This window comes from Lates calcarifer, linkage group LG11 (genome assembly GCF_001640805.2).
Source record: "Lates calcarifer isolate ASB-BC8 linkage group LG11, TLL_Latcal_v3, whole genome shotgun sequence".
Classification (NCBI taxonomy): Eukaryota; Metazoa; Chordata; class Actinopteri; family Centropomidae; genus Lates; species Lates calcarifer.
Genome location: NC_066843.1, coordinates 15266998 through 15291367, shown reverse-complemented (window position 1 = coordinate 15291367; position 24370 = coordinate 15266998). Strand labels below are relative to the sequence as shown.

Genomic DNA, 24370 nt, shown 5'->3' with positions numbered 1-24370 from the left:
TAACCTTAGCTGTTCCTGCTGGATGCTTCAAGGTGTGAAGCGTCATCAATCAGACCTTTGCCTTGTGTTTGCCAGCTGGGAAATTCATTATACCTCCTGCCTTTTAAATGGACAGATTTGTATTGAACCATTCTGATTTATAGAGCACCAAACAGCCTCACTCAATGAAATACCAATGAAATGATGCACACACACACACTCATGAACATAGAGGAGGGGAAGGAAGGGGAGGGAAGAGAGAGATATATGGCTGCTTTTATTTCTCTCTTGGTGGCCTAAATCACAAGTGAATAAACACAGTTTAAAGAAGACATATACACACAAACATGCTTGCATACACACACAGACTCCCTCATTAACACACCCTTCTGTCTGTGTTAGTGTACCTCATGATGTCATTGCTGTCTCGAAAATAAGGATGGCCTGCTAAAAATAACCCGAAGATACACACACACACACACACACACACACACACACACACACACAGCACACATAAGCACTGGAAGAGTCATTAAGACTTGTGTGCTGGACCTCCAGGTCAGCATGTGCATGATGGTGATGTGTTAATAACAAAGACTGCACTGGGAATCTTTAAAAGTATTAGGCACACACACGCGCGCAGACACATTGACACACACACACACATACACACACACAAACAAACAAACAAACAATGTCAGGCAAGTGAAGAAAGACATTGTGAAGATATTAAGCCTGCAGCATAAACTCTACTATCACTAAAATAACTTTACTTTCAAAACAAGTCTGCAGACACACAGTAAAAGTCCTGAGATTAATCTGGAGTGAATCTCACTGTTTGCTGAATTAAGACTAATATGAAAATATGTTTGATGTAACAGTTTGTCTTCTTAACCAAGGCAATAGTTATTACATTTCACTACTTATGAATACAGTTATTAGAATGAAGTTATTTTGTGCCTAAAACTGCATGAATCGTAAGTAACGTAAGTAAGTAAGTAATGAGTGGAGAATGATTGTTATTTCAAGATAAACCTGGCTGTTAGCTCCAGGGGCAGATTTTGGAAAAAAGGCAGAACTCCAGTAGCAAAAAAACCTGAAAACATCATTCTTCAGTTGTAATCATTTTGTTATTTTCAGCAAAGGATTGGCAGTTACTTCGTCCTCCAAAACACCCCGAATTTAGTGGTTGCTGCTCGGGTCAAACTTTGCTTAAAGATCTGGTGTCTGGTAATATTGACCTGTTTTTAAAGATTTTCCTCTTCAGTACAAAATGGGCTCAGGGCTGAGTGTTTCAGACAGGAAGCAAGGAGAGTCAGTCTAATGCAAACTCAATTTGCATCCAATTTGACGACAGTAAAAAAAAAAAGTTATATATATGTCTATATATATATATATATATATATATATATAGACATTGAACTTTACATTGTGTATAAATTAATACATTTTTCTAACCTCTTCAGTTTCACAGGTGGGCTGGAGTGTATCGCAGCATGCACTGCATGAGTGGTAAGCAAACAACTCAGACAAGTTGCCAGTGTATATTAGGATAAATATAAACCACCAAATGTATTATTCTTAATAAATGGTCCAAAGAAGACAACATATAGTAGCTGTCTAACAGTCTGGATCAACAGAACAGATACAGGCACCACTGTCACTGTCATCGCCTTGCTTCTGTAACCAAACATGCGAGTGTATGTGTGTGTATGTGCATCACATATTGCTTAGCCCTCACTGAGGTTTTGGTGCAGCTACCTCCAAATGCTGTATCAGTGAGAGAGTCAGTAGCTGTCACACAGGCTTATGTCAAGTGTCACAACCAGCTTATGATCCCATCACAGTGAAACCAGCACAACAACCTCTATAAACCCTGGCTACAGGATACTCTGGGTTTACTTACATTTTTCCATCTAACTTCTGTTCTTTCCTGTTTAATTCTTGTTTAATAAATTATTTTAGGGGAAGTATACTGAAGGTCTTTAATTCATTGTGTCCATTTCACACAGAGACATCTCTCAGAGAACAATACTAAAATACATGAATGAGATGGTGATGATAATACCTACTCTGTATCACAGCACATTCACGAGAAACTTAAAAAGGGAAAAAAATGTATATATGCAAAGGGAACATCTGACACTTGCAGTAAAATCACAGAAGGGCACTTAAGTGGATAGTAAAAATATAACCCCTCAATATGAGCTAAACACATGAGCTTAAGATACTACACAACTGCCCACATTTCCTGAAAACCTGTCTTTCTCAGTTTTGAAATAAAGTGATCACTAACAAGACACAAACAGATTTGTCTCATTCAGGGTAGGAGGGTACAGATAAGAGTCGTCTAACTGATATCCCTTATTTAGCCAGCAGTAGATTTTGACAAGCTGTTTGCCATAGCAGAGGTTACTGCAATGATACAGGCCTTCTCTCTGACTCTTTACCAATCACCTCACTCAAACTGAAGGATTGATTCCAATGCTCTTCCTAATAGACACAGCAAAGTTCTAGTAAAATGATATAAGCTGTTAATCAGATGACATACTTGTTCACTGTACTACAGTAAGGTTTGATATTGTTCATAAAGATAATACAAATCAACAGTTCTATTTACAGTGAAGAACTATCTGAGACTACCCATTCTTAACATTACTATTTTTTGCAATTGTGTTTGAGCAAAATGTAGTAACCTGCAAATAAAAGTAATAACAGGAGGTTGTACAGAACATAGGGTTTAGCGATACGTGGACGATATTCTTCTGTATATTTAGGAACCTGGGTTATTTCGGCCAAAGACCTTACAAACAGTAACAAGATTCTGTCCAATTTCAGGCTATAAGCTAAATATACAGGTAATTACTGTTAGACTGATGCCTTTTCAGCTGTATCCTTATAGATCCCTTCAGTGTTTGCACAGTTCAACAAAACATAGACCAATAGAATCTGCTCTCACTATCAGTACGTGAAAGATTAAATATCATCCAGATGAACCCAAATTTAGCCTGACTCATACCTTTATCAATTGTCTTCTCTTTTTTTGTCAGTTTCACACACAGGTAGCCCTTTCATACATGCAAATGTTGAAGGATCACATGCAACCACACATTCATTTGAACATCTAGTAACACTTACATGCTGCTTATTTGTAATTAGGACAGACTGTGTCACACTGCTGTTTTGTTTCTCTAATTTGTGTGCCTCTGAAGTCATGTATGTGTGTTTTTGGGCAGTCCCGTGTATGTGTGTGCCTGTGGGAAGTGTGTGTCTGTGTGGTGGATGCAAGTGTATTAAAGACACAACTGAGAATTTGCTCTTAGGATGATTTTTTTAGTCTAATTAACCACAAACTAATGAACAAATGCATCACACACACGCACAGGGACACAAAACAACATGCATATTAAGAAAAAACACACAAACCACTTTTCTAACACAGACATGCATGCACACACACAGTGGGGCCATCTATCAGGAGACATTTGCCTCACAAAGGTCAGGGTGGCCCGAGGGTAGCTGCAACCACAGAAAGGCATTATGGGACAGAGCGAATGGGGATGGGAGTCTAGAGTGTTCATGATTGTCTGCCTGTATGTGTCTGTATGTTTTATCTCATGTGTCATGCGGTCTAGTTTCTCCTACTGAACAGAGTATGCTGCTACTGTCACTTCCTGTATATATAGCACATGCACACACAGTATGAACATGCACATACACGTGGGCACTGCCTCTTGTGTGCTGTAAAAACCATGTAAAAGCATGATGTCGTGATAGAGCATATTTAGAAAGTAACGTCTGAAAGGGCTCCACACACACACACACATGCACGCACACATGCACACATCCAAAGAAACACATTAGTACAGCAAATCCAAAGACTAAAAGATGAGATGTAGAGGAGTAACACTCTCCATGTCACTGATTCCTGACTAACTGTTGGATATTCTTAGAGCTACAAACACACTTTTATTATTTAGCTTAACACCACATCTTACTTCCTCTTTTTGCACCTCTTTGCCCTATTTTCAGTCTCCTCACTCTCTCCTTTTGTCTTCTACCTCTAACCTTTTCTGTTCAGCTGGCTTCCCTGCTGTCTGCGTTTACAATATCCTATCAAAATGTCACATTACGAAACACAACATCAAATTATGTCATCATATCGAGTTTGACAACTCTGACCAGTTAACATACTGCATGATTTCAGTTAAAACATAAATATAAGTCTTGTGTATCAGCATAGTTCTACTTGTGAAATTACAGGCAAGCGATGCAGTATGCATACTAAACAGTGAAAATATTCCACTAGAAAAAATTGTGCCTGAATCGAGGTTAAAAAGGAGACAAACACAAACAACGCTGTGTGTCCAGATGCCCCCATGATTGTGATGAGCTGGTCATGAGATGCCAGCTGTTTGTCCTTGATCTAACTCTCTGTCCCACACACACACACGGTATGTAGAGCTGAGTTACAGGGAAAACACTGCAACACCATATATTATAAAACCCTCAAAAACAAAACTTTTCCACAATTACTCGGTTAAGGTTACCACCTCTGCGAGGTAAAGGCTAAAATCAGTGCACTAACATGCTTTTTTAGCAGGTAATGTTTATCATGTCCAATAAATTTAACATACTTTTAGAGGTTTTCCAGTGTTTTACTGTCATAGTTACTTCTTCCTTTGCTTCTGAGAAACTGTAATCATAATGTGTATGACCACAACAGGTCCTTGTCAGTAAACACAGGTTGTTTTAGGCATTTGAACAAATGACCATTGCTGTAGTATTTCTGGTGAAGCCAGCCTTGTTCCGAGGCGAGCTGTCCCTAATCAGATGGTGTGTGGTCCAAAAGCTGCATGTGAATGGCCTGTCTCAACACAGCCACATGCACACACAAACACATGCACCCAGAATATAAAGGGTTTTGTCAACTAGAAAACAGAGGAGGAGGGAGTGAGCAAGGGAGCGGAAAGGAAGTTGAAAAGCAGAGCAAATTGGACTGCTTGTTTCCTCAGAGCGCCTCTGACAGCTCAGTGTGGGTGACTGTGCCTCTTCCTCTCTCTCACACCCTCTCGCTCTGTCTCTACCTCTCTCACTCTCTCTGATTACCTCGTTCCAGGCGAAGGAGAGAGAAGACGAGAGAGAGAGGGGGAAAGAGGGAGCGAGAGAGGAAGAGGCTAGTTTCCACGGTGATGGCTGATGAAAGAGAACGAGACAGGTTCTGCTTGGTTGCACACCTCTCCTCTTTCTCTCTCTTCTTCCTCCTTTTTTCTCAGTCTGTTCTTCCTCAAATCCACCCATGTTTCTTTCTCTCTCTCCAAAACATCTCTCTGGTCCTGTTTCAAATCTTCTCATCACCCCTTCTCTACTCCACCCCGTTTTCTCTACTCTCATTTCCAAAACATCCATTCACCCCTTTCCAATCTCCACCTCATCCTCTCTTGTCTCCTCTGACTTTTCCAGTCATCTCATATCATCTCTTGTGTCCTCTGACTTTTATGCACACTTGTTTCCCGCATATGTCTGCACTACATATGCAAAAGTATGTGGACACATGAACATTTCACCGATACGTAATAGTTTTGAACATCTCATTCCAAAACCAAGGCCATTGATTGTTGCTGTTAATTTTTGCCATAACGTAACATAACATAATTTAAGTTGGAACATTGTCTAAAATATCACTGTATGCTGCAGTATTAGGGCGTCCCACCATATACCTATTTTGTTTCTTTCTAATCTTCACATTCAGTTTTGCACCTCTTCTCTCCTCAAACCCCTTTCCTGTCAGATGTGGTCAAACATTCTCTCTCTTTGTTTTTTCTCTCCTTTCACCCCTTCTCTCTTACTATTCCCCACTTCACCATCTTTCCTCCCAAGGCACAGTCAAACTTTTCATCTCCTGCTATATCTCCTCCCCTCCTCCATTACCCCTCCCTCCCTCCTCATCTCCCTCTCTTAATACTTTTGAAACATGGCTAAATGTCCCTTGGCTCTGTCTAAGACTTACCCTCCCTCTTTCCAAAGTATTTATTTTACATTCTTTTCCAATCTCATGTAACAAATACTTGTGCATCTGCAGTCATCACTCCTCACTTCTATCCTCTCCCTCACAATTTCACCCCTCTTTTCTTACCTCTCCTCCGTCTCTTTTTTATTCTCAGACCGATCGATTAGACAAACCCTCTCTTTCTCTATCTATTACCTATCCTCTCCCTAACACTTGCCCCCATACTGCCCCCTCTACCTTTACCTCTGCCCCTCGCTGTCAGTTGATTGTTTTTATCCCAGACACGGTCAAACACCCCACATCTTTAATTAATGCCTATCTCCCTATGCAGTCACCTCATTTTTCACTCTGCCCTTCATTCCTTCCCCCCATCTCCCGCTTCTTTCATTCCTCCCTTCCCTCCTGGGCCACCTGGGTGATCACTTTTGTCCCCCGAATACGTTTAAAACCTGCTTCATTCTCTCTATTACCAGGTGATCATTTAGATCCCCGGCATGGTCAAGCACTCCCCAGAGATTCACCTGAAACCGAGGCCATGCACAGCTCATCCATCACTTTCCACCCACCACAGCTCTCCACGTCTCTCCCCCTGCTTCATTCATGCACATTCTGGTCGCTCCTCATTCATGCTCTGTCTCCATCCTCTAGCTCCCCCCTCCGTGCTTCTCTCCTCATTTCCTGGCTTTCTTGTGCTCATTTATCACAGGGGGAACTTAACACCTCAGTACACCTGCAGAGACACAAACACTCACTGCAGGCAAGAAATTCCAACCTGACCACACACAAACCATCAGTGTGGAAAGACCCACACAAATATTACAGTACATTAAAGCCTACTGCCACTTGACATAGGCCTTATTTAAACATGGTATTATCATGTCATTTGTATCTGGATTTACCTTGATTATGACATCTGATCACCTGGGAGCCACAGAGAGCATCTTAACAGAGAGACCCTGTGAATCTCTCTGTAATTGCAGGGAAGTTATGGTGGAGCTTTGTTATAAATTGCTGGAAGACTGTCCTGGATTTTAACATACAGGTTAGGTTGTAAGAGCTAACATACTTTTCAACAAACATGATATATCCCAGGTCAAAGGAGATGTTTCTGCTGTATGAGCAGTGCTCTTTTTTTTATTCACAACTGGCTGAGCGCAGCAAGACCATGTGTAAATGAGGTCAGCACAATTACAGAAAACAATCATGCAACCCGCAAGTCACCTTTTGCTCCTTTGTGAATGATGTTTAAAGCAAAAAACATCTTCACAGGATGATTCTCAAGGCTTTCCTCCTATCTCCCCATATTTTCAGTTAAATAAACTGTGCCACTGGAGAGTGTTCTGCATGCCATATATGCAGCATGGTATGTATGCATGACTACTTTATACATTTACTGTAAGAACACTGCATACATGATGTTTCACTACCCCCCTCTCTCGTCCTATCTCTCATTCACTCACTCTCTGATGTCGGTCGGGCAGAGTACATGCCACATGTACACCAGTCAGAGACATCCATTTCCAGTCAGTTTATTGAGGCGTTTATGAATTATAAAACTGTGACAACCAGGGACTCACGAATGAGTGAAGTGGAGATACGATGGGCAGAATGAGAGGAGAGATAAAGTATGACTTATTCACTTTAGTTGTGTTATTGTGTGTGTGTGTGTGTATGTGTGTGTGCATGATGATGTGCATCGCATGTGAGCCTGCATGTGTGTGTCTGTTTGTGCATGCGCTGACATTGTGCTGACATTGTGTTAACTTGGCGTACTGCTCCCACAGCTGTGCTTATTTGGTGGCTTGGGAATATCCTAGAATTTATCTATTTATTCATTCAATTACAAGTGTGTGTGTGTGTGTGTGTGACTGTGTGTGTTAGTGTGTATGTAAATGAGAGTGTGTGTTCAATACAGCCTTATACCTGCGCCATCTGGCCCTGTAATAGCCTTCTATGCCCCCCAGAATGAGATGGTTATGTCTGGCTGCATCAGACACACAAACACACAGGCATACACCAAAGACACACACGCACGCTCCTACTGGAGGCAATGTATCTTTTTAAATGGTAATTGAAAAACTTCACTTGACCCTATGCAGAGATTTTTCAGAGGATCAAAGTCAAATAATTTTGTAAATTAGGTGACAAGTCATAATGAAGCACAGGACTAGAAAACTACATTTTTGGGACGACGCTTGTTTGTCCTCTTAAAAGGAGCTTGATAAGAGGACTGGTTTCATCTCGGTGTGTTCAGCAGCATGTTTGGCCTAGCTTAGCACAAAGAATGGGGCAAAAAACTTCTCGCCAAAGAAGTAAAGTATGCCTTCAAATAGTTACAAAACTGTCACACAAGAAGTTTTGTCATATTAATTAGCGTGCAAGCCAGAAATACACCCAAGATCCACCTGGGTTTTGCTAAGAGCTATGACACAGAGCAACAGGTGCTGGTGGTCAGTGGGTCCAACTGTTGTGGTCAGTAAAGTGCTTGTTAAATGACAGTGTTTTTTGTTAGCTAGCTGTGTGGCTCTGGTGGTGGCAACATCAGCTGGTACACCACTTTGGTCCAGACTGAAATATCTCTACAGCTATTTGATGGCGTGCCATGAAAGTAATGGTTCCCATATGATGTAACCTAATGACTTTGGTGAGCCCCTGACTTTCCCTCCAGTGCCACCACAAGGTTGACATTTGTGGCTTTGAGTGAAATGTCTCCCTAACTATTGAAGTGATTGCCATTAAAACTTGGCACTCACATTTGTGCCCCCCTCAGGGCTAAAATGTAATAACTTTGGTGATAATAACCCTGACTTTTCATCAGGCACAAAGCTCTGCTTTGGAGCTCAAAGCACTGCTGTGCCTAAATACAGCCTGACGGAGTCATTACCATGGCTGTAGACTCTCAAGATGTACTCACATTAGGCGATCAGTACTGCGCCCAAGTACATTTGACCAAGTCCAGTTCATTTGATCAGTGTGGTCACTCTGTACTGGGGCCACTTGAAGAGGTGGTAGGCTATGGTACAGTTGGACTTGGACACACAATGCATCTAGAGTGAACACTAACCATGCCCTAACAGGCCGGCAGGTGAGTGGGGAGGGGAACCCATCATGGTCGGGGCACAGTACAAGATAACCGGGCCTAGTGAGAGTACACCCTAGTCTTGCCTCTAGTCTTGTGTTAAATGCTTGAGTTATGACAGATTAGATTAAACTAATATCAGTCTTCTAATCTCATTTCTAAAAATGTGAATCTTCAATAGACACAAAGTTGCATTAATTAATGTCATAACAGGTACACACCACAAATCTTGCATTATCCTCAAAACAAATCCAGTTATGAGTTTTCAATTTTTTCTTGCTTGTCCTTGCAGTAGACAGTAAACATATATGGCTGTGTGTCAACAGCTACAACTATGGGACACCACTACAAAACGATTTCTAACACTTACAGTACAAAGATGGACCAAATATCAACAAACATTTGCTAAAAAGCCTTCTTTAGGAAAACTTGTGTAGGTTTCTGTTGGATTCGACTGGAACGCTACATTGGAGACAAATGATTTGAGCTCCTGCCACATTCTCTGCATCTGCATCTCTGTTTCATTTGAGACTCCACAGGGAGGTCAACAAAAAAGGTGGAAAGAGAGGGAGGACAACATTCAGCCAAGGTCAAAGCCCAGACCCAAATCTATGATCTACACAGACACACATATATAAACAACACACATCTACAGTGTGTTGCGAACTCTCCATGCCCCATCTATGGTTCTCTTGGTCTCTCTCCAGTCTGCCCCCTTCACCCTACATGTTCATACCACTGAGAACTGGAAATGAGATTGCAACATGATTCAGAGTGGTGATCCAACACTGTAGTCAAGGCATATGGAGCTACAGACAGATGGATATGTCTCTAAAGCCAAGAGCCACTGGAGTTAGATCTAACCTTATTTGGTTTTTTATCATCTCACTTAAATACACTTGGTTAGACTACTGAGCTCACTACAGAACTGATATTAATATACCTCTGATTGGCAGCAGAAGATACAAAGTTGGCACTGGTGAAACATTCTTACAGGAGAAACTGCATTTCTGCCAAGTGGACCTGACTGTAGAGTACTCAGGTTTAAGTGAAAAAGACCTAAAATTCTCTCCAGAAATTAGAAGTCAACACACGTTTTCCCACAAAACATTACTCTCAATGTTCTCACTGGCAGCTGTGCATCTTAAATTAAGTCTGTCATGATGAGAAATATGGCTTAAATCAGGATGTGATTTGGCGTGTTTGCATAAATCGACAGGTCTCTCTCAACCGTGGTAGCTGCCAAATGGACGCCTGATCCCAGCACCACCCAGGTTACACCACGCTGCCCAGTTTTGTCTTTTCTGGCTCCCAACAGCGAGACAACAAGATGGCTTCAAAAGAACAAATCCCTAACAATGCTCCGTGCAAGAGTCCCAGCAACAGTGTGCAGATCCAGGTACTTGTTAGTGGTGCAGCTGCCTGGTTAATAACACTGCCAGCTGTCTCTGTTTGTGCCTGTTAGTGCTTTATTTGTACCTTCAGCTATGCAGCGCGATGACAACCAAACAAGAGCAGAACACTATTTTATTCTTTTCTGTGGCAGAGGAAGGGATGTGAGAGTGAACTCAGGGAAGGACAGCTTCTTAAGAACTGAGTTACAGGGATTATGGGATGCTGTCACACACACACACACACATGCAGGCAAATACACAGACACACATACACGCACACACACTGGGCACACCAAAGCTCCTCTGGTGTTAGATAGACAGAGGCGGACAGTAGGACAGACAAGATGTGTGTGTGTGTGTGTGTGTGTGTGGAAAGAGGCAGGGGCAGAGAAAGACTAACACACACATGGAAACACACTGGGAAAAGACGGGCAGAGAAACACAGACAGCTACAGGAACACGCAGAGACGTGTGGTGCACGCGCACACACATATACATGGAGGCAGAGAGACAGCTGTGTGAGAGAGACAGACAGTCAGTCGGTCAGACTGATCACGTACCTTCCAGACAGCAGGTTCGCCAGAGGCCGGAGTGCGTCATCACCTCCTCGTTCTTGCGGCTCGTGTCGTTGTCGCCGCTGCTCTTCACGCGGCAGACCCCGCGCGAGTACAGCCAGTAGTCGGTACCGACGGCGATGGTCATGAGGCTGAAGGCGGCGAACGCGCCCACCGTCGTCACGAGCATCTGGACGCCGCGGTCACACATCAGCATCTTCATATAGGCGGCTCCTGTTTGTCTTAATCTTTTTTCCTCCTCTCTCTTTTAGATTCAGCCTTTTATTTCCTTTATATCCCGCGAGATTTGGAGAGTCGAAGTGAGGGGTTCAACAGACAGGCACAGACAGACAGAAAATGGGTTTTAAAAAAAACAGAAATAGGTTAAAAAGGTGGAGGTTTTAGAGGTATGGAGCTAAAAATGAAGTAGTTGGCTGCCTTGTCCGTTGAGTTGACAAGAGGCTCGTGGCAAAGGGCGGGAAGGTGGGAGGGCGGCACGTCACTTTCTCGCGCATCAAAAACCGGTTTTCACCACCACCACCACCACCCCAATACACACGCGCGCGCGCACTCACCGGGGGTTTAACGACCACCGGTTGTCCCCGACTACCCGACACTGCCCTCAGTCAGTCAGAGCGGAGGGGTAACGGCGATGCCACATTCTGCTTCCTCTCCTTCCCTCCTTCAGTTAATTCCGTGTATTTGTCCCAGGGTTAAAGCGGGGTGAGCAGCGTTAGAGCCGCGTTATCCACCAGTAAACCGAGATCTTTTCTTCTCCCTCCTGTTCTTCTTTGCTCCGTTTCTCCCCCCCCCCGTCTCTCCTTTCTCCTCTCCTCTCTTCCTTCCTTCCTTCCCTCCTCTCTTCTCAACTTCTGCCGCTGCTCTTCCAAAACAGCTCCCTTATTAATCTGTTAACCATTAACAGCCGAGGTCTGCATGGGGGGACTCCATCTTTAAAAACAACAACAAAAAGGGAGGGTTAGCTTGTTTTCTTGACCGGTGTAACCATACAGCATATGTCAAGAGAGAAGATTTTCAGTGTGTCTCTAATAAAACAGCACTCTTCAGGCGGCTCGCCCTTAACTCACCGCTGGATTTCCTTACGGGTGAAGAGTCTCCTCTGTCTCTCTTACAGCAGCGCCAAGATATGAGGCGGTACAGTGGATTAATGCTTTTTTGGTTCGGTTTCCTGTTGAATTGCTGAATGAATGGATGAATGAATAAAGCCCATACGTCAGCTATGAAGAGAGACCGGACGCTGACCGAGATTCGTCGTGTGTTTTCCACTCCAGCTGTTGACTCACTGACATGTTTTCTCCTCCTCCTCGGTGTCTAGAGTATAAGCGACAGAAACTCGTCCAAACACGGAGCTTGCTAATAAAAAAATCAGTTTTGCCATCGATTATCTGCAGTGGGGAGACACGCCAGCGCGGGCGTTTAAGTTGGGCTTTTAAAGAGGCACCAAAAATGAGACCAAGACGGGTTTAATCAATTTTCCCCTCCAAAACAGCTGCGTTCGCTCTCTCTCTCTCTCTCTCTCACCGCCGAAGTTCAACCACAGCCGGGACCAACCGGCCGATAAGACGCCCTGATGATGGACCCTATGGGAGGGGGGGTAGTTACACCCGCCTGGGTTTGCTCCCGAGAAACGTGCCCGTTGGTGCAAATGAAAAAAAAAATGACAGCCGTCGCCTCCTCCTCTTCCTCCTCCTCTTCGTCTTCTTCTTCCTCCTCCTCCTCCGCTCGGTCCAACCAACACAAACTAAAACTAACCGCGCGTCTCCTCAAACTCCGCCCGAGGCCGCGCCGCTTGGCTCGGATTGGGCTCGTGGGTGACAGCGGCCTCTGGGAGCTAATCACGTACCGTCATCCGGCAGTATGTCCCGCCCACCGCCGCAACGCCGTCAGTATAAAGCACGAGGGGCTCCAGTCCAGAGGGGGGAGAATCTGTTGAGTTTTAGTTACAGGAGGGCTACTGCTTCTAGTAGGAACATTATCAGAGCAGAGTACCAGTATCAAAACACCTGCATTTCTGCACAGAGCAGATTTCCCAAACTCATAACCTCAGTGTAATTAGATATTAGACTATACCTACACAAAACTGCTGTACAGTGATGTTCATTAGATATGTTCATAAACCACTCGCTCCTGATGTGTTAACATCAGTGATGCAGCTTTCGGTTTTCAGGCAGTGCTGTTGCCGCACCGTTTGCCGCTGGTGCGTCGAGAGTGTTCTGCCGCGTCTGGAGAGCTGTCCGTGGTGCTGAATGTACGAGGCGCGGATCCCAAGCGTAGCCCACCCACTCCCACGTGGCCCCTGCACCGCACTGATTAGTTAGAATAGAGAGTAAAAGAGAGAGGGGGCGGTGGGTGGGGTGGTGGTGGTGGTGGTGGGGGCGATTGGCAAGCGATGCATGAAGAATCGCGCCCGGGAGAGAAGCAGAGACGCCACTTAAAGAGCCACGGACCGTTTTTAATGATTCCACTCCAGCGAGGCTTCCACACAGGACGGTTTGAGCTTCACAGTTCACTTAACACACTGGAGTAAGCCGTGTATATGTATGCACATGCGTGTGTGTGTGTGTGTGTGTGTGTGCGTATATAACTTACTGTAGGCGTAGGCGTTTGTAGGTGTTCATATCTATGTTCACGTGACTCTTTTATGTGCAGATGTGTGCACATATGCACATGTGTATGAGTGTTTATGAGTGTGTGTATGTGTGTGTGTGTGTGTGTGTGCCACAGGCGGCTGAACAGATCTGACTGTTTTAAAGCTCATTGTATTGCCTGTTTAAGCAGCAATGAACTGAAGCCCGTCTTCTTCACTGGAGAACAATACAAATGATTGGGTGACAGGACTGCAGGGATGAATGAATGCACACATCTCCCTCTCTCTAATTGTTATTTGGATGTGTTTATTTACTGGTAGCATGTTTGTGTGTGAATGAACACACACCCTTCTCTCTTTCCGTCTTTACTTCTGTGCATTTTAAGTCAAGGTGACAAAAGACAGTTAAATGATAGTATTGCAACTACAGCATTGTCTCTATGTTGGCATCAGTATGGTCGGTGCTTAACTAACTAACTAAGTGACTGAGGAGCTGACTAACTGAGTGGCTGGGTGTTTAGCCGATGGAATTAGTGGTAGTTGTTCATACTGTGAAATAAACAGAGGAGGAAACAGAGGAATTAAAGCCATCAAAAACAAACAGGGAGAGAGAAAAGTGAAGAGAGAGAGGGAGGAAGAAGGATTACAGATAAATAAATGCATGAACAGATCAACAGAAAGAGCAGTGACAGGTCCTATCATCCTTCTCACTTGCTCTGCCAGTGTGTGTGTGTGTGTGTGTGTGTGTGTGTGTGTGTCCGAGGCCCTTGCTGCTTGCGTTATCTCACAAGGAGACTCATTAACATAGAAATGACTTCAGGAAGAGAAGTACAGCGTTTCACCTCTGGTAAAAGACAGGAGGGAGGGAAGGCGGAGAAAGGAGGGAGGAGGAAGGAGGAGTGACAGCACAGGAGGAGAGGGGGGAGGAAAAAGAGGGGGAGGAAAAGGTGAGCAAGAGTGTGGTAGGACGGAGAGTAGAGGAATGGGGAGATAAGGAAGGAAAGGATGAGGAGTGGGGAAATCAAGGGGGAGAGGTACTGATGGAGGCAACAACTGCGATGAGGACAGAATGAAGAAGAAGACAGGGTGAGGATGATAGAAGGAGGTGGTAAGAGGGGAGAAGAAGGGAAGAGAGAGGAGAGGAAAGGATGGGGTAGAAGAGAAGAAAGAGAGAAAGGCAAAGCAAGGCAGTGATACATGGGTACCACATGTCTCCAAGGAAATATGTTTATATCAGACTGATTTGTGTTGCCAAATCACTCCCTGGAGATATGTGAGGAACCAGTGGCAAACTACATGACAATCTATCCAGTAGTTGCTGAGACACGGCTGTCATTTATAATCAAGTAGCTGTGATAAAAGTTTTTATCTGTTGTACCTTGATGAAGCAGTGTGCCTTTACTTTTTTGGGAATTCATTCCCTTTTTTTCATGGACATCAGTTGTTGAGTTATTACACTCTGAACCAAAGTGGAGGGCTGACCCAATGACTAAACACAGACAGAACATGCTGAACATGCAGGTCCAATAGTCATCACTGCAACATTGACAGGTGATTTAGTGTAGACTTTTGACAGCAACATTAAAAAAAATGTCCATCAAAAGTCTTATGAACATTTATCTTATGGCCCTGGTGTTGCTAAGCAGCAAGGGTTGAGAGGGTTCAATGATCCCTGTGGAGAAAAGCACCATGGGAAATGTTGTTTTAAGTTATTAGTGTCAGTGTTTGCCCTTTCTTTCTTTTTCCACAATCCTCACTCTCCTTTCCTCTCCTCTCCTCTCCTCTCAGTTATTGGCAGTACAACTGGAGGACGAGAGGAGAGGAGGATGGGGGTGGATCTTGAAGAGAGGAGGAGGAAGAGGACTGCAGGGTTTCTGCTCAGTGAGCTGGAACCTTCTCACGCCTCTGGCCAGTGCTCAGAGACTGGGAGGAGGAGGAGGAGGAGGAGACAAGACAAGAGGAAGAAGTTGGAGGAAACTGAAAACCACAGAGAAATTATAGAGTGAAAGATAAACTGTTTGGAGGAAGAGAGAGGAGGAGGAAGTGTAAGATGACTAACAGCACAAATACACTGCAAAGAGAGTGAGCTGGGTACGTTCACAGACAGTAAGAGGAGGGCAGATATAGATGCATACATAGATGTGTATATAATATTAAAAACACGTCTGCGTATGCATGGCCCTTGAAACACATCAATCAGCCCTGTTCTAAAAACTGATTGCATTATATGTCTGTTTTTTTAGTATCTCTATGCGCGATATGTATGTGTATATTACAATGCATTTCTTTGCCCGTGCACAGTATGTGTGTGCATGTGTGTTTATACTTGTGTCTGTGTTTGTGTGTGTTTTACCAGATGGGAATGACTCCAGGCCAGAGAGAGGACATATGGTGATGTGGCATGATTCTGGCGTGATGCTAATATGTCAAAACTCTGATTTATGACTTAGACCTCCAAAGACACAGCCCCAGGGAACAAACTTCGATAAAGAAGTGTGAGTGTCTGTGTATTTGTTGGAGGAGAGAATCATTTAGATGAATGTTGTCTCATATGGCAACAGAAAACAGATTCTTTCTGGCCAGGAAAATTACATCAAATTAAAAAAAAAGAAAAAAAAAGTTGACGTTTATGCTTCTGTAGGTGGTGCTCTATCTACCATGGGGGTAATCTCTACCCAGTTCTTTTTCAGTGTTTATTCCAAACAAATGGCTGTAGCTGGAAGACCAGACAAATGAAGATGGACAGCGTGTAGACGTGATCTGTGTGTATTGTCAGAACAGTGGTAGTGAAGTAATAATGTGTATTCGCAGAGCCATAATGTGTACGAGCGGACACTTTGAGGGAGACATGAAGTCAGTGATCACGTGAAAGAATCTCTAATATGTATGCATAATGAAAATGTTTGTAAGGATGTGTGTGTGTGTGTGTGTGTGTGTGTGTGTGTGTGTTAGACACTGATTGACAGTGAGATTGATTGATTAAGAGGGAGAGGAAGTAGAGAGTGAAAGAAGGGGACACACACACACACACACACACACACACACACACACACAGATGTATCTTAATTGTGAAGGCACATGTCTGATAGTGTGAAAGTGTGTCTAATATGTTTGCCTAATGAAAATGTATGTAGGGCTGCATGAGAGAGAGAGAGAGAGAGAGAGAGAGAGAGAGAGTGTGAAATAAATCCAATAAGCTCCTCCGTCATGCTCCCCTCTTGAGCGTTTTTAAGATCCACTGAATGAAATAAATAAGAGATTCTTTTTCTTTTGTCAGTTTCCCTTTTTCATCTCTCTCTCCAGTGTGCTGCAGTGCCCTGCTGTCGTTCACTTCAGCCCCTCTCTTCCCTCCATCCTCTTTTCCCATCTGCAGCTGCAGCCAGCTTCTTTGCTATAGCTAGCTTACCAAAGAATCACTGTGATGCCCCATAAACATGGAAACCACTGGTAAGACATCTAACAAACTATTTGCCAAACCACACCCCTGACAGAGGTTACCCATTCGTAGCAGGTACATCACGTGTTAGCTGTTCCAAAACCAAAAAAGGCAGTAATGGAGCATCACTGTCAAGGCCAAGGAGCATTTCATACGTTATTTTGTCTGATGTGTGTGTAGAACATGATCTTGCTACTGGTCCTGAGTAGTTAGGTAAAGTTACCAGCTCTATCTTGCTCAATATTGAATTTGGGGAAGTTTACACTCCAGCCAGTTACCTGAAATATGTGACATGTAGCTTTAGCATTTGACTTTGAGCACAATATCAACACAAAATCAATACCCTTTTACATGGCTCTTGTCTCTAAAACAAATTAGCTGGAAAGAAAACCAGCCAAATGCACAGTTTTCAACCACTGCAAGATGCTAACATTAGCTTAATTAGCCAGCTAGCTAATTCTGATGACATCAAAAATGACTAATTTTGACTTATATTACCACAATAAACTACATGTGTCAGAATGGACATCTTGACTGGCACAGAAACAGTAAGTGAGGGGGCGGGGCTTAGCAAAAGGTAAATTTTCTATTTATTATGTGCCCAGTGGCTGGCTATGAATAGTAGCTGCATAATATTACATCTAAAATTAAAGAACTTTTGGTCAGAGGTAAATTGAGATGTTGTTTGAACTACAGAAAAAGCTCTAATTTCATCAAACTGGACACAAGCCTGAACTTCAAGCACAAGTGCACGTGGAAGTGACTAATAAGTATTTGAAGCTTTGAGGAGGAGTTTCAATAATGATCAATCAGATCAGCTGCTTTCATCAATTTTGACACCAGGATGTGTGGAGAACAGTTTCTAAGCAGTATGGAGTGTGTGTGTGTGTGTGCGCGTGTGTGCAAGCGTGCATGCGTGTGTGTGCATGCGTGAAAATGTCATTGTCTTCAGGGAAGGTAACTGTTTGTCAAGACAGCACATAATGTTTGTTTTTGCAGTTCTCTATGTGTATTCTCATATGGAACTAATGTGTGTCAGTGTGTTGTACTGTAGCACTGTGTGTATACGCCAAGTGTGTAGGCGAGTACAGAAGTATATTAGCAACCTGCTGTGTTCCTATCTGTTCTCCATCTCCCGTTTCTTTTCCTATCATATGTCTTTCTCTTTCTTTTTCCATCCTCATATTTGGTTTAAATTTCACCTCACTCCCTGTTTCCCTCCAAGTGATAGCATGCTCTCTTTGGCCAAAGATAATATTGATGCTGTCATTATGAAAAGTCTGATTATTATTATTATCGCAGAAGCACATGAAGCCAAGTATGACCATATGGGATGTACACATACAGTCTGTTTCAGTGTGTAAATGTAAAACATAAGAGTGAGGGCGGCCTGCCAATTCAAAGTATGCATAATGATAAAGATTTCTTCGACACGGACTGTCAAACATGTCCAATGTACAACATATCATCAGCAGGAGCCTCAGTAATCTGTGTTCCGGCAAATAGCACACAAACAAATTAAACTGTGTCTCATACACAGGCTACCTCTAAAGGAAAATGTTATAATCTGGAATTGCTGTGGTTTGATAATGTTATTATTTTTTTAGTGCTGAAAAATGTTTAAGTGTGGTTTTAATGAATGTTGGCCTGAAAATCAACAAATAATGGAACAGGAGCTGGTTAGCACAGCTGTAACGTACAGTATGAGTTTATTAAGTGCAGATTTACACGTCACTAAATTTAATTAAAGTGGCTTTTTCCACACAAACTAAATTAAATAGAGATTAGCTTTTACTAAATGTTTATTCCTACTATTTGTCAGGTATATACTGTTGGTTGGGTCGGTGTAATAATTTTCTCCCTCTGGAAACTGCTGGAATGCTACTACTAAAATACTACTAACTGTGTATCCATATTGATGAATTAGCAAAAAACTGGTGCAGCCCAAAGTGCATTAAAGTTGTACATTCAACACAAGAAAGACCAACAGCATCCACATTAATAATTTCAAAAGCACATTGGACTGGAAACGAGGCAATATGTGATCTTTCAGCATAATTTATTATTCTACAATTGAAAACATCACAATACACATTTTCTTATTAATAAACTATCTCACAAAACACATTCTTACTCTTCATTTGCAGTACTGTTACTGATCTCTGCACGTAAAAAGTGTAAATTAGCCTCTGATTACAGTTAAACTACTTGTTGTTTTGCACGTAAGCCTGGCAGAAATTCAAAGCAGAAATAAACTGAAGGCAGCCAACTAATTTTGAGTTGTACCTGCAGTAACAGCTCATGAGATTTCAAATTTAGTGTCAAGTAGAGTGATAAAGGAAAGATTAGAAGAAGTGAGAAGTTTAAAAAAGTATGACGATGACTTTTGATAAAATAAAGAAGGAAAGAATTGACAAAATAATAGTGTAGGGGAAAGGGAGAGAAGAGAAGAGAAGAGAAGAGAAGAGAAGAGCCAAAAAAAAGCCTATTGAGATGGGGTAAAGGTCAAGAGTAAAGAAAATGAGGAAAGAAAAAGACAATGAGGAAGCTGAGTGGGAGAGGAGGAAGGAGAGGGAAAGGTCAGAGGAAAAAATAAAATGACAGACGGAAAGGCTAGATCAAAGAAAAGGTCGGACAGAGAGAAAGGAGGGAAGGAAGGAGGACGCTACTTAAGGGTTGGTCCACTTGTAGGCTAATATGTTCCACCCTGCAGAACCTGTAAAACTGTGTGAATGGTGAAGGCTTAAACAGGTATTTTTTCATGTAGAATGTCATTACAGTTCAGTTTTCTGCTCTATTTTCATGTTTTCTATTGCAACTCATATATATATATATTTTTTTTACCCTTAAACACATCAATTTCTCTGTGTATAAATGCAGCTATGGAAATGGAAGACTCTTGCCCCTATAGACTCAAAAAATATTTATATTTGTACAAATGAAGCAGAACATGGCCTTTGTATAATATTCCATAAATAGGTAACACTGACATGAGACATACTTTTATCATAAACCCTATTAATGTAAGTAATTATCACACACTGGTCCATCAACACTTAATATAGGATAAATCCATATCATATGGAACAAGATATGAAAGAGAAAGAGAGAGATCATCACATGCATGCATAGTAGTATAATTCCTTATAGTCCTGATCTGGAATTTTAAATACCAAACATAACCATACACTGGTTGATGATTATGTTACTGGTTCTTAAAACACTGAGGAGGGAACTTCACATGGAGAGATGTGTGTGTTACTGTTGATGTGTGTCAATGTTCATTTCCTGTTAGCTCTCTCAGGTCAGTGCTGTTAGCTTCTGTCTTTGCCAGAATAGAGAAATTTCTTATAAGGTTTAAAGAAAGACTTATATTAAATTTCACAGTACTTAACATATCTGAATTACAGTACATGCATGTACAGTTACACACCCATTCATTTGCACACACACACGCACACACACACAGACACACAGGTAGACGCAGCTGTTGAGTGCTATTGAAAGCTTCAGGGTCTACAATTCCCAACAGCAGATGTTAAGAGTAGCCATAATTAACATTAGGAGATATTTACACTCTTGACCCAAACAAAATACAACTCAGTGCTTGAGAAAGGCCAAAACAAATCATACTTCTTCATATAATTTACATTCATTTTTACATTATACAATATCTTTAAAAAAAAAAAAGGACTGCAGAATGAGATTCACTGAAATTTCCCAAAAGGTTGTCTGTTTTGTGTGTTTGTGTTTGCTTATTTATAAATATGTACAGTATATGCATATGTACTGCATATAGTATGCATGAAGGTTCTGTTTGTGCAGATTAAAGGAGGGGAAAAAATCTAGGCCTGTGTAATGGACCTACAGTATATGTCTTGTGTGCCTCCAGGAGCAAACATTTCACAGTCATTGTCCGCCTTGTTACGCTTCACCTAATAATTCCAACCCTCAGTCATGGATTGGACTGTATTGCTGTGTGGTGGTGTGAGAGTGTGTGTGTGTGTGTGTGCATGTGTGAGTGTGTGTGTGTACAGCACATGGAGCTAGCTGGCATTATAGCCAATGTAATGTGGTTTGAAGCTGGAAGGCAGATTTGTTGAATTTGAGCTGAATTTGAAATAATTGGCTTTATCCAGTGAAACCTTACACACCACACACACACACGGTTGTACATATATTCTAACATATGGACGTTTGTCAATACATGCACATTTATGCACATAAGCACAGCACTAATACACATACCCAGATGGATTAGGGGGAGGAGGTGCAAAATAAAGAATTGAGAGAAGCAGCATTGCTGTTCTTATTATTGCTGTTTGTGAAATCGCTCACTTGGGGGTTGTCAGAGCAGGTCCTCATTCACTGTGTGCACATCTGCATGTGTGTATGTGTGCGTGCTCCACTGGTGACTGCCGCATTGCCAACCCTGTGACACAGCCTCATACTAGGCTCCCAGTGAAACCTTGTCAGAAGCAGGGATTAGAGCCAAAACAAAAAAATAAAAAGGAAAGACAACAGCAGGACGAGGGGATGGGAGAAAAGAGAAGGCGAGAGCCAAAAGAAGAAAAAGAAGGACAGAGGTTTGACAGGCTGTGAAGTTTGCTCGTTAGGCATATTCCTCTGTGACGGCCCAGTGTGGGACACTCAGTCTGAGCGTGTGTCAGCACTTCCATGGTGAAACTCATGACAGTGTACAGGCTGGTTGAAACAGGCAACAATGGTCAAGACACACACATTTAACTGGTTGGCAGTGCTCCTCATGGTGCATGTTAAGCCTGCATACTCAGGTCTCTGTCTCCATCACAAAGATGGCTGCCTTATTTACCACTGTTACTACAGTTGCAGATGCAGTTTGCAGCTTCAGGAAGTTATTATTTCTTACTCCTATACAGTTTTACAATGTCATGGCAGTAACAAGATTAGAATATATAGAACAGCTAACATTGTGACATGCTAACAAAAATAAAGCCTTTTCAATTGAATCAGTACATGATCAAAACGTTTAGTGCACATTTTCTGTTTGTTTTGCACTCTTTGCTCCCCATGTCCTCTTAAAACTTAACATTATCATATCAATAATAAATAATAATAATCAAAATGAGCCATATTAGAAAAAAAGTGGACTTGCACATATTTAGATAATGATCCTTTCAACATTATTCTTCAGTGGAAGCCATTTTAACTGCACCAGACAAATCACACTCCAAGGACTGAGACTGTTTGTCTCCATTTCCATTTGTTTTTGTCAAACGTCCCACTGTTTTGTTACTTTTCTTACAGGGTTCTTGGAAATTATGTGGCTTGGTTTGAATTGTCACAAAAAATGCAATTAAACAGAATGAGAAACACCAGAGAAACAAACCTGTCACCTAGAAATTACTGTTTACATGCGACTAAACTGCAACAGCAAATATGTTTTATAGGAAATATAACTGCAACCAGATTCTATTAATTAGTATTGAGGATATGCTGTTAATTTACATATTTTGCAAAAAAGTGAATATAATATCTATCTATCTATCTATCTATCTATCTATCTATCTATCTATCTATCTATCTATCTATCTATCTATCTAAATAGCTTATCTGATTGTGGTAACAATACCATTAAATATTTTTATGGTTATATTTAGGCACTCGAGGCACTTGGTTAATTTTAAGGGAAAGGTTGTGGTCTGTTTTAACAGTGACTTGAGACACAACATGTTTATTTACATTTAACAAAGTCACAGTCTTTCCCTCACCTTAACCACAGTGCTTTTGTTTCCTAAACTTAACCACAGACAGGTCAGTGGATGTGAATCCCAGTCTCTGGTGTGACAGTCATGTGCATCTCCTGGTGTTTCTGCTGCTGTTAATAAATGTAGCATTTCATTCATTCACAAAAAAAAACAAAAAACAAGACAAACCTTGACTCTGAATGTAATGAAGCCTGTGACTATGTTTCCTATAAAATGTATTTGCTCATTTCTAAGAGACAGGGTTGTGAGACTGTATCATAAAACTTCATTTAAGAATACTGAGAATAGTAAAAGATTTGTGCCCAATGCTGTAAACTGTGCAGCTAACTGAATAAAATGCCTTATGAAATTTATATTTTCCCCATAAATCTATCATGTCACAGAAAGGCTTTCACCCTGTATACATTTGACAACTAGAACATTTTTGACACAATACTTCAAAATCTTTGGTATCCCGTATTTTGTGCAAGTTTAGTGTTATGATACCTTTTGTGTGCTGAAGTATTGGACTGGCCCTTGATGTGGCCTAAAAGGAATGCAGACGTTTAGTGAGAACACACAGAAAATAGTTGTCATTTTAGTGCCTTTCCCATCTGCTCTGAAACCTACTTTTCTACCAGTCCATCAGTGTGTGATCCGGTGTGTGTGTTTTAAATTGCAGGAGCCACGTATTCAGGGTTGGTGTAGGAGAAGCCGAGGAACTCGTCCTGGTCCAGGTTCATGATGACGAGCTTGTCTGTTGGTGTCAAGTCAACGGGCATCTTGGTGAACTCCTTGTCAAAGTTGCAGGTGTCCCGACGGTTCCTCTGCAGGTGGAGTTTGGAGATTATGAGGGAGAGAGGATATAATGGGAGGGAGGATTGTGGAGATGGAGGAAAGATAAACATGATTGGAGAAAAATGGGATGGTTTGGAAATGAGGAGAAGAGAAAGCGTTACTGTTTGATACCTTTTAGTAAACTATCAGCAGCATAGACATACAAGCCGTCTTAATTTAGACAGTTGCCAAGAACTATTATCCCTTTAAGAAAACTGCCTGTTAAAGAGTTGACATTGTTTTTGGTCAATGTCACCAGTTAGGTATCACCAGCCACAGCCATTTTTTTACACTATCCTCATATTACCGAAGCTGTGAGTTGCAGAAATGTGAATGAGCCTTTCCTTGTCCTCTGTGACAGCTACTGAAGACACACTTTCACCAGACAAAAGAAGATGTTGGTAAAGTAGCCTGGACCTGATGAATATGGAGTTTCAACATTGTAAAATAGGACAGTGGTGTATTCTGTCTACATGTGTTACAGAGAAAGAACCCTCGTCTTTGCTGCAATTTGTTTACACCATTTGTAGAAGTCTCAAACTTCATGTGATAATGATGTGCTCATGTTAACATGCCACAAGTAGAACCTGCAAGAATAATGGCAAATGAGGGGAAAGACAGAAAGAGAAAGAGAGAGAGTCAGAAATCTCTTGTTCCCAGAGAAGGAATAAAGTGCAGCAAAAGTGCCAAGAAGTACCAAGAAGCAGCAGGCAACCCATGCTAGAGGATCTTAAATCAGAGGAAAAA

General features: G+C 42.0%; 2 protein-coding genes across 2 annotated transcripts in view; both read right to left on the bottom strand.

Moving 5' to 3' along the window:
• Positions 1–12880, bottom strand: part of cacng3b (calcium channel, voltage-dependent, gamma subunit 3b) — a 28158-nt gene extending 15278 nt beyond the window's left edge. Inside the window, exons 1-2 of the mRNA XM_018672868.2 lie at positions 12105–12880; positions 11023–11967 (exon numbers count right to left, since the gene is read on the bottom strand). Of these exons, the coding sequence (XP_018528384.1) occupies positions 11023–11239 (217 nt within the window). The 5' untranslated portion in view covers positions 11240–11967; positions 12105–12880. The remainder of the gene's footprint in view (positions 1–11022; positions 11968–12104) is intronic.
• A 6222-nt stretch (positions 12881–19102) lies between these two features.
• prkcbb (protein kinase C, beta b) overlaps positions 19103–24370 on the bottom strand; it is a 92010-nt gene continuing 86742 nt past the window's right edge. Inside the window, exon 20 of the mRNA XM_018672867.2 lies at positions 19103–23613. Coding sequence (XP_018528383.1) covers positions 23458–23613 — 156 coding nt within the window. The 3' untranslated portion in view covers positions 19103–23457. The remainder of the gene's footprint in view (positions 23614–24370) is intronic.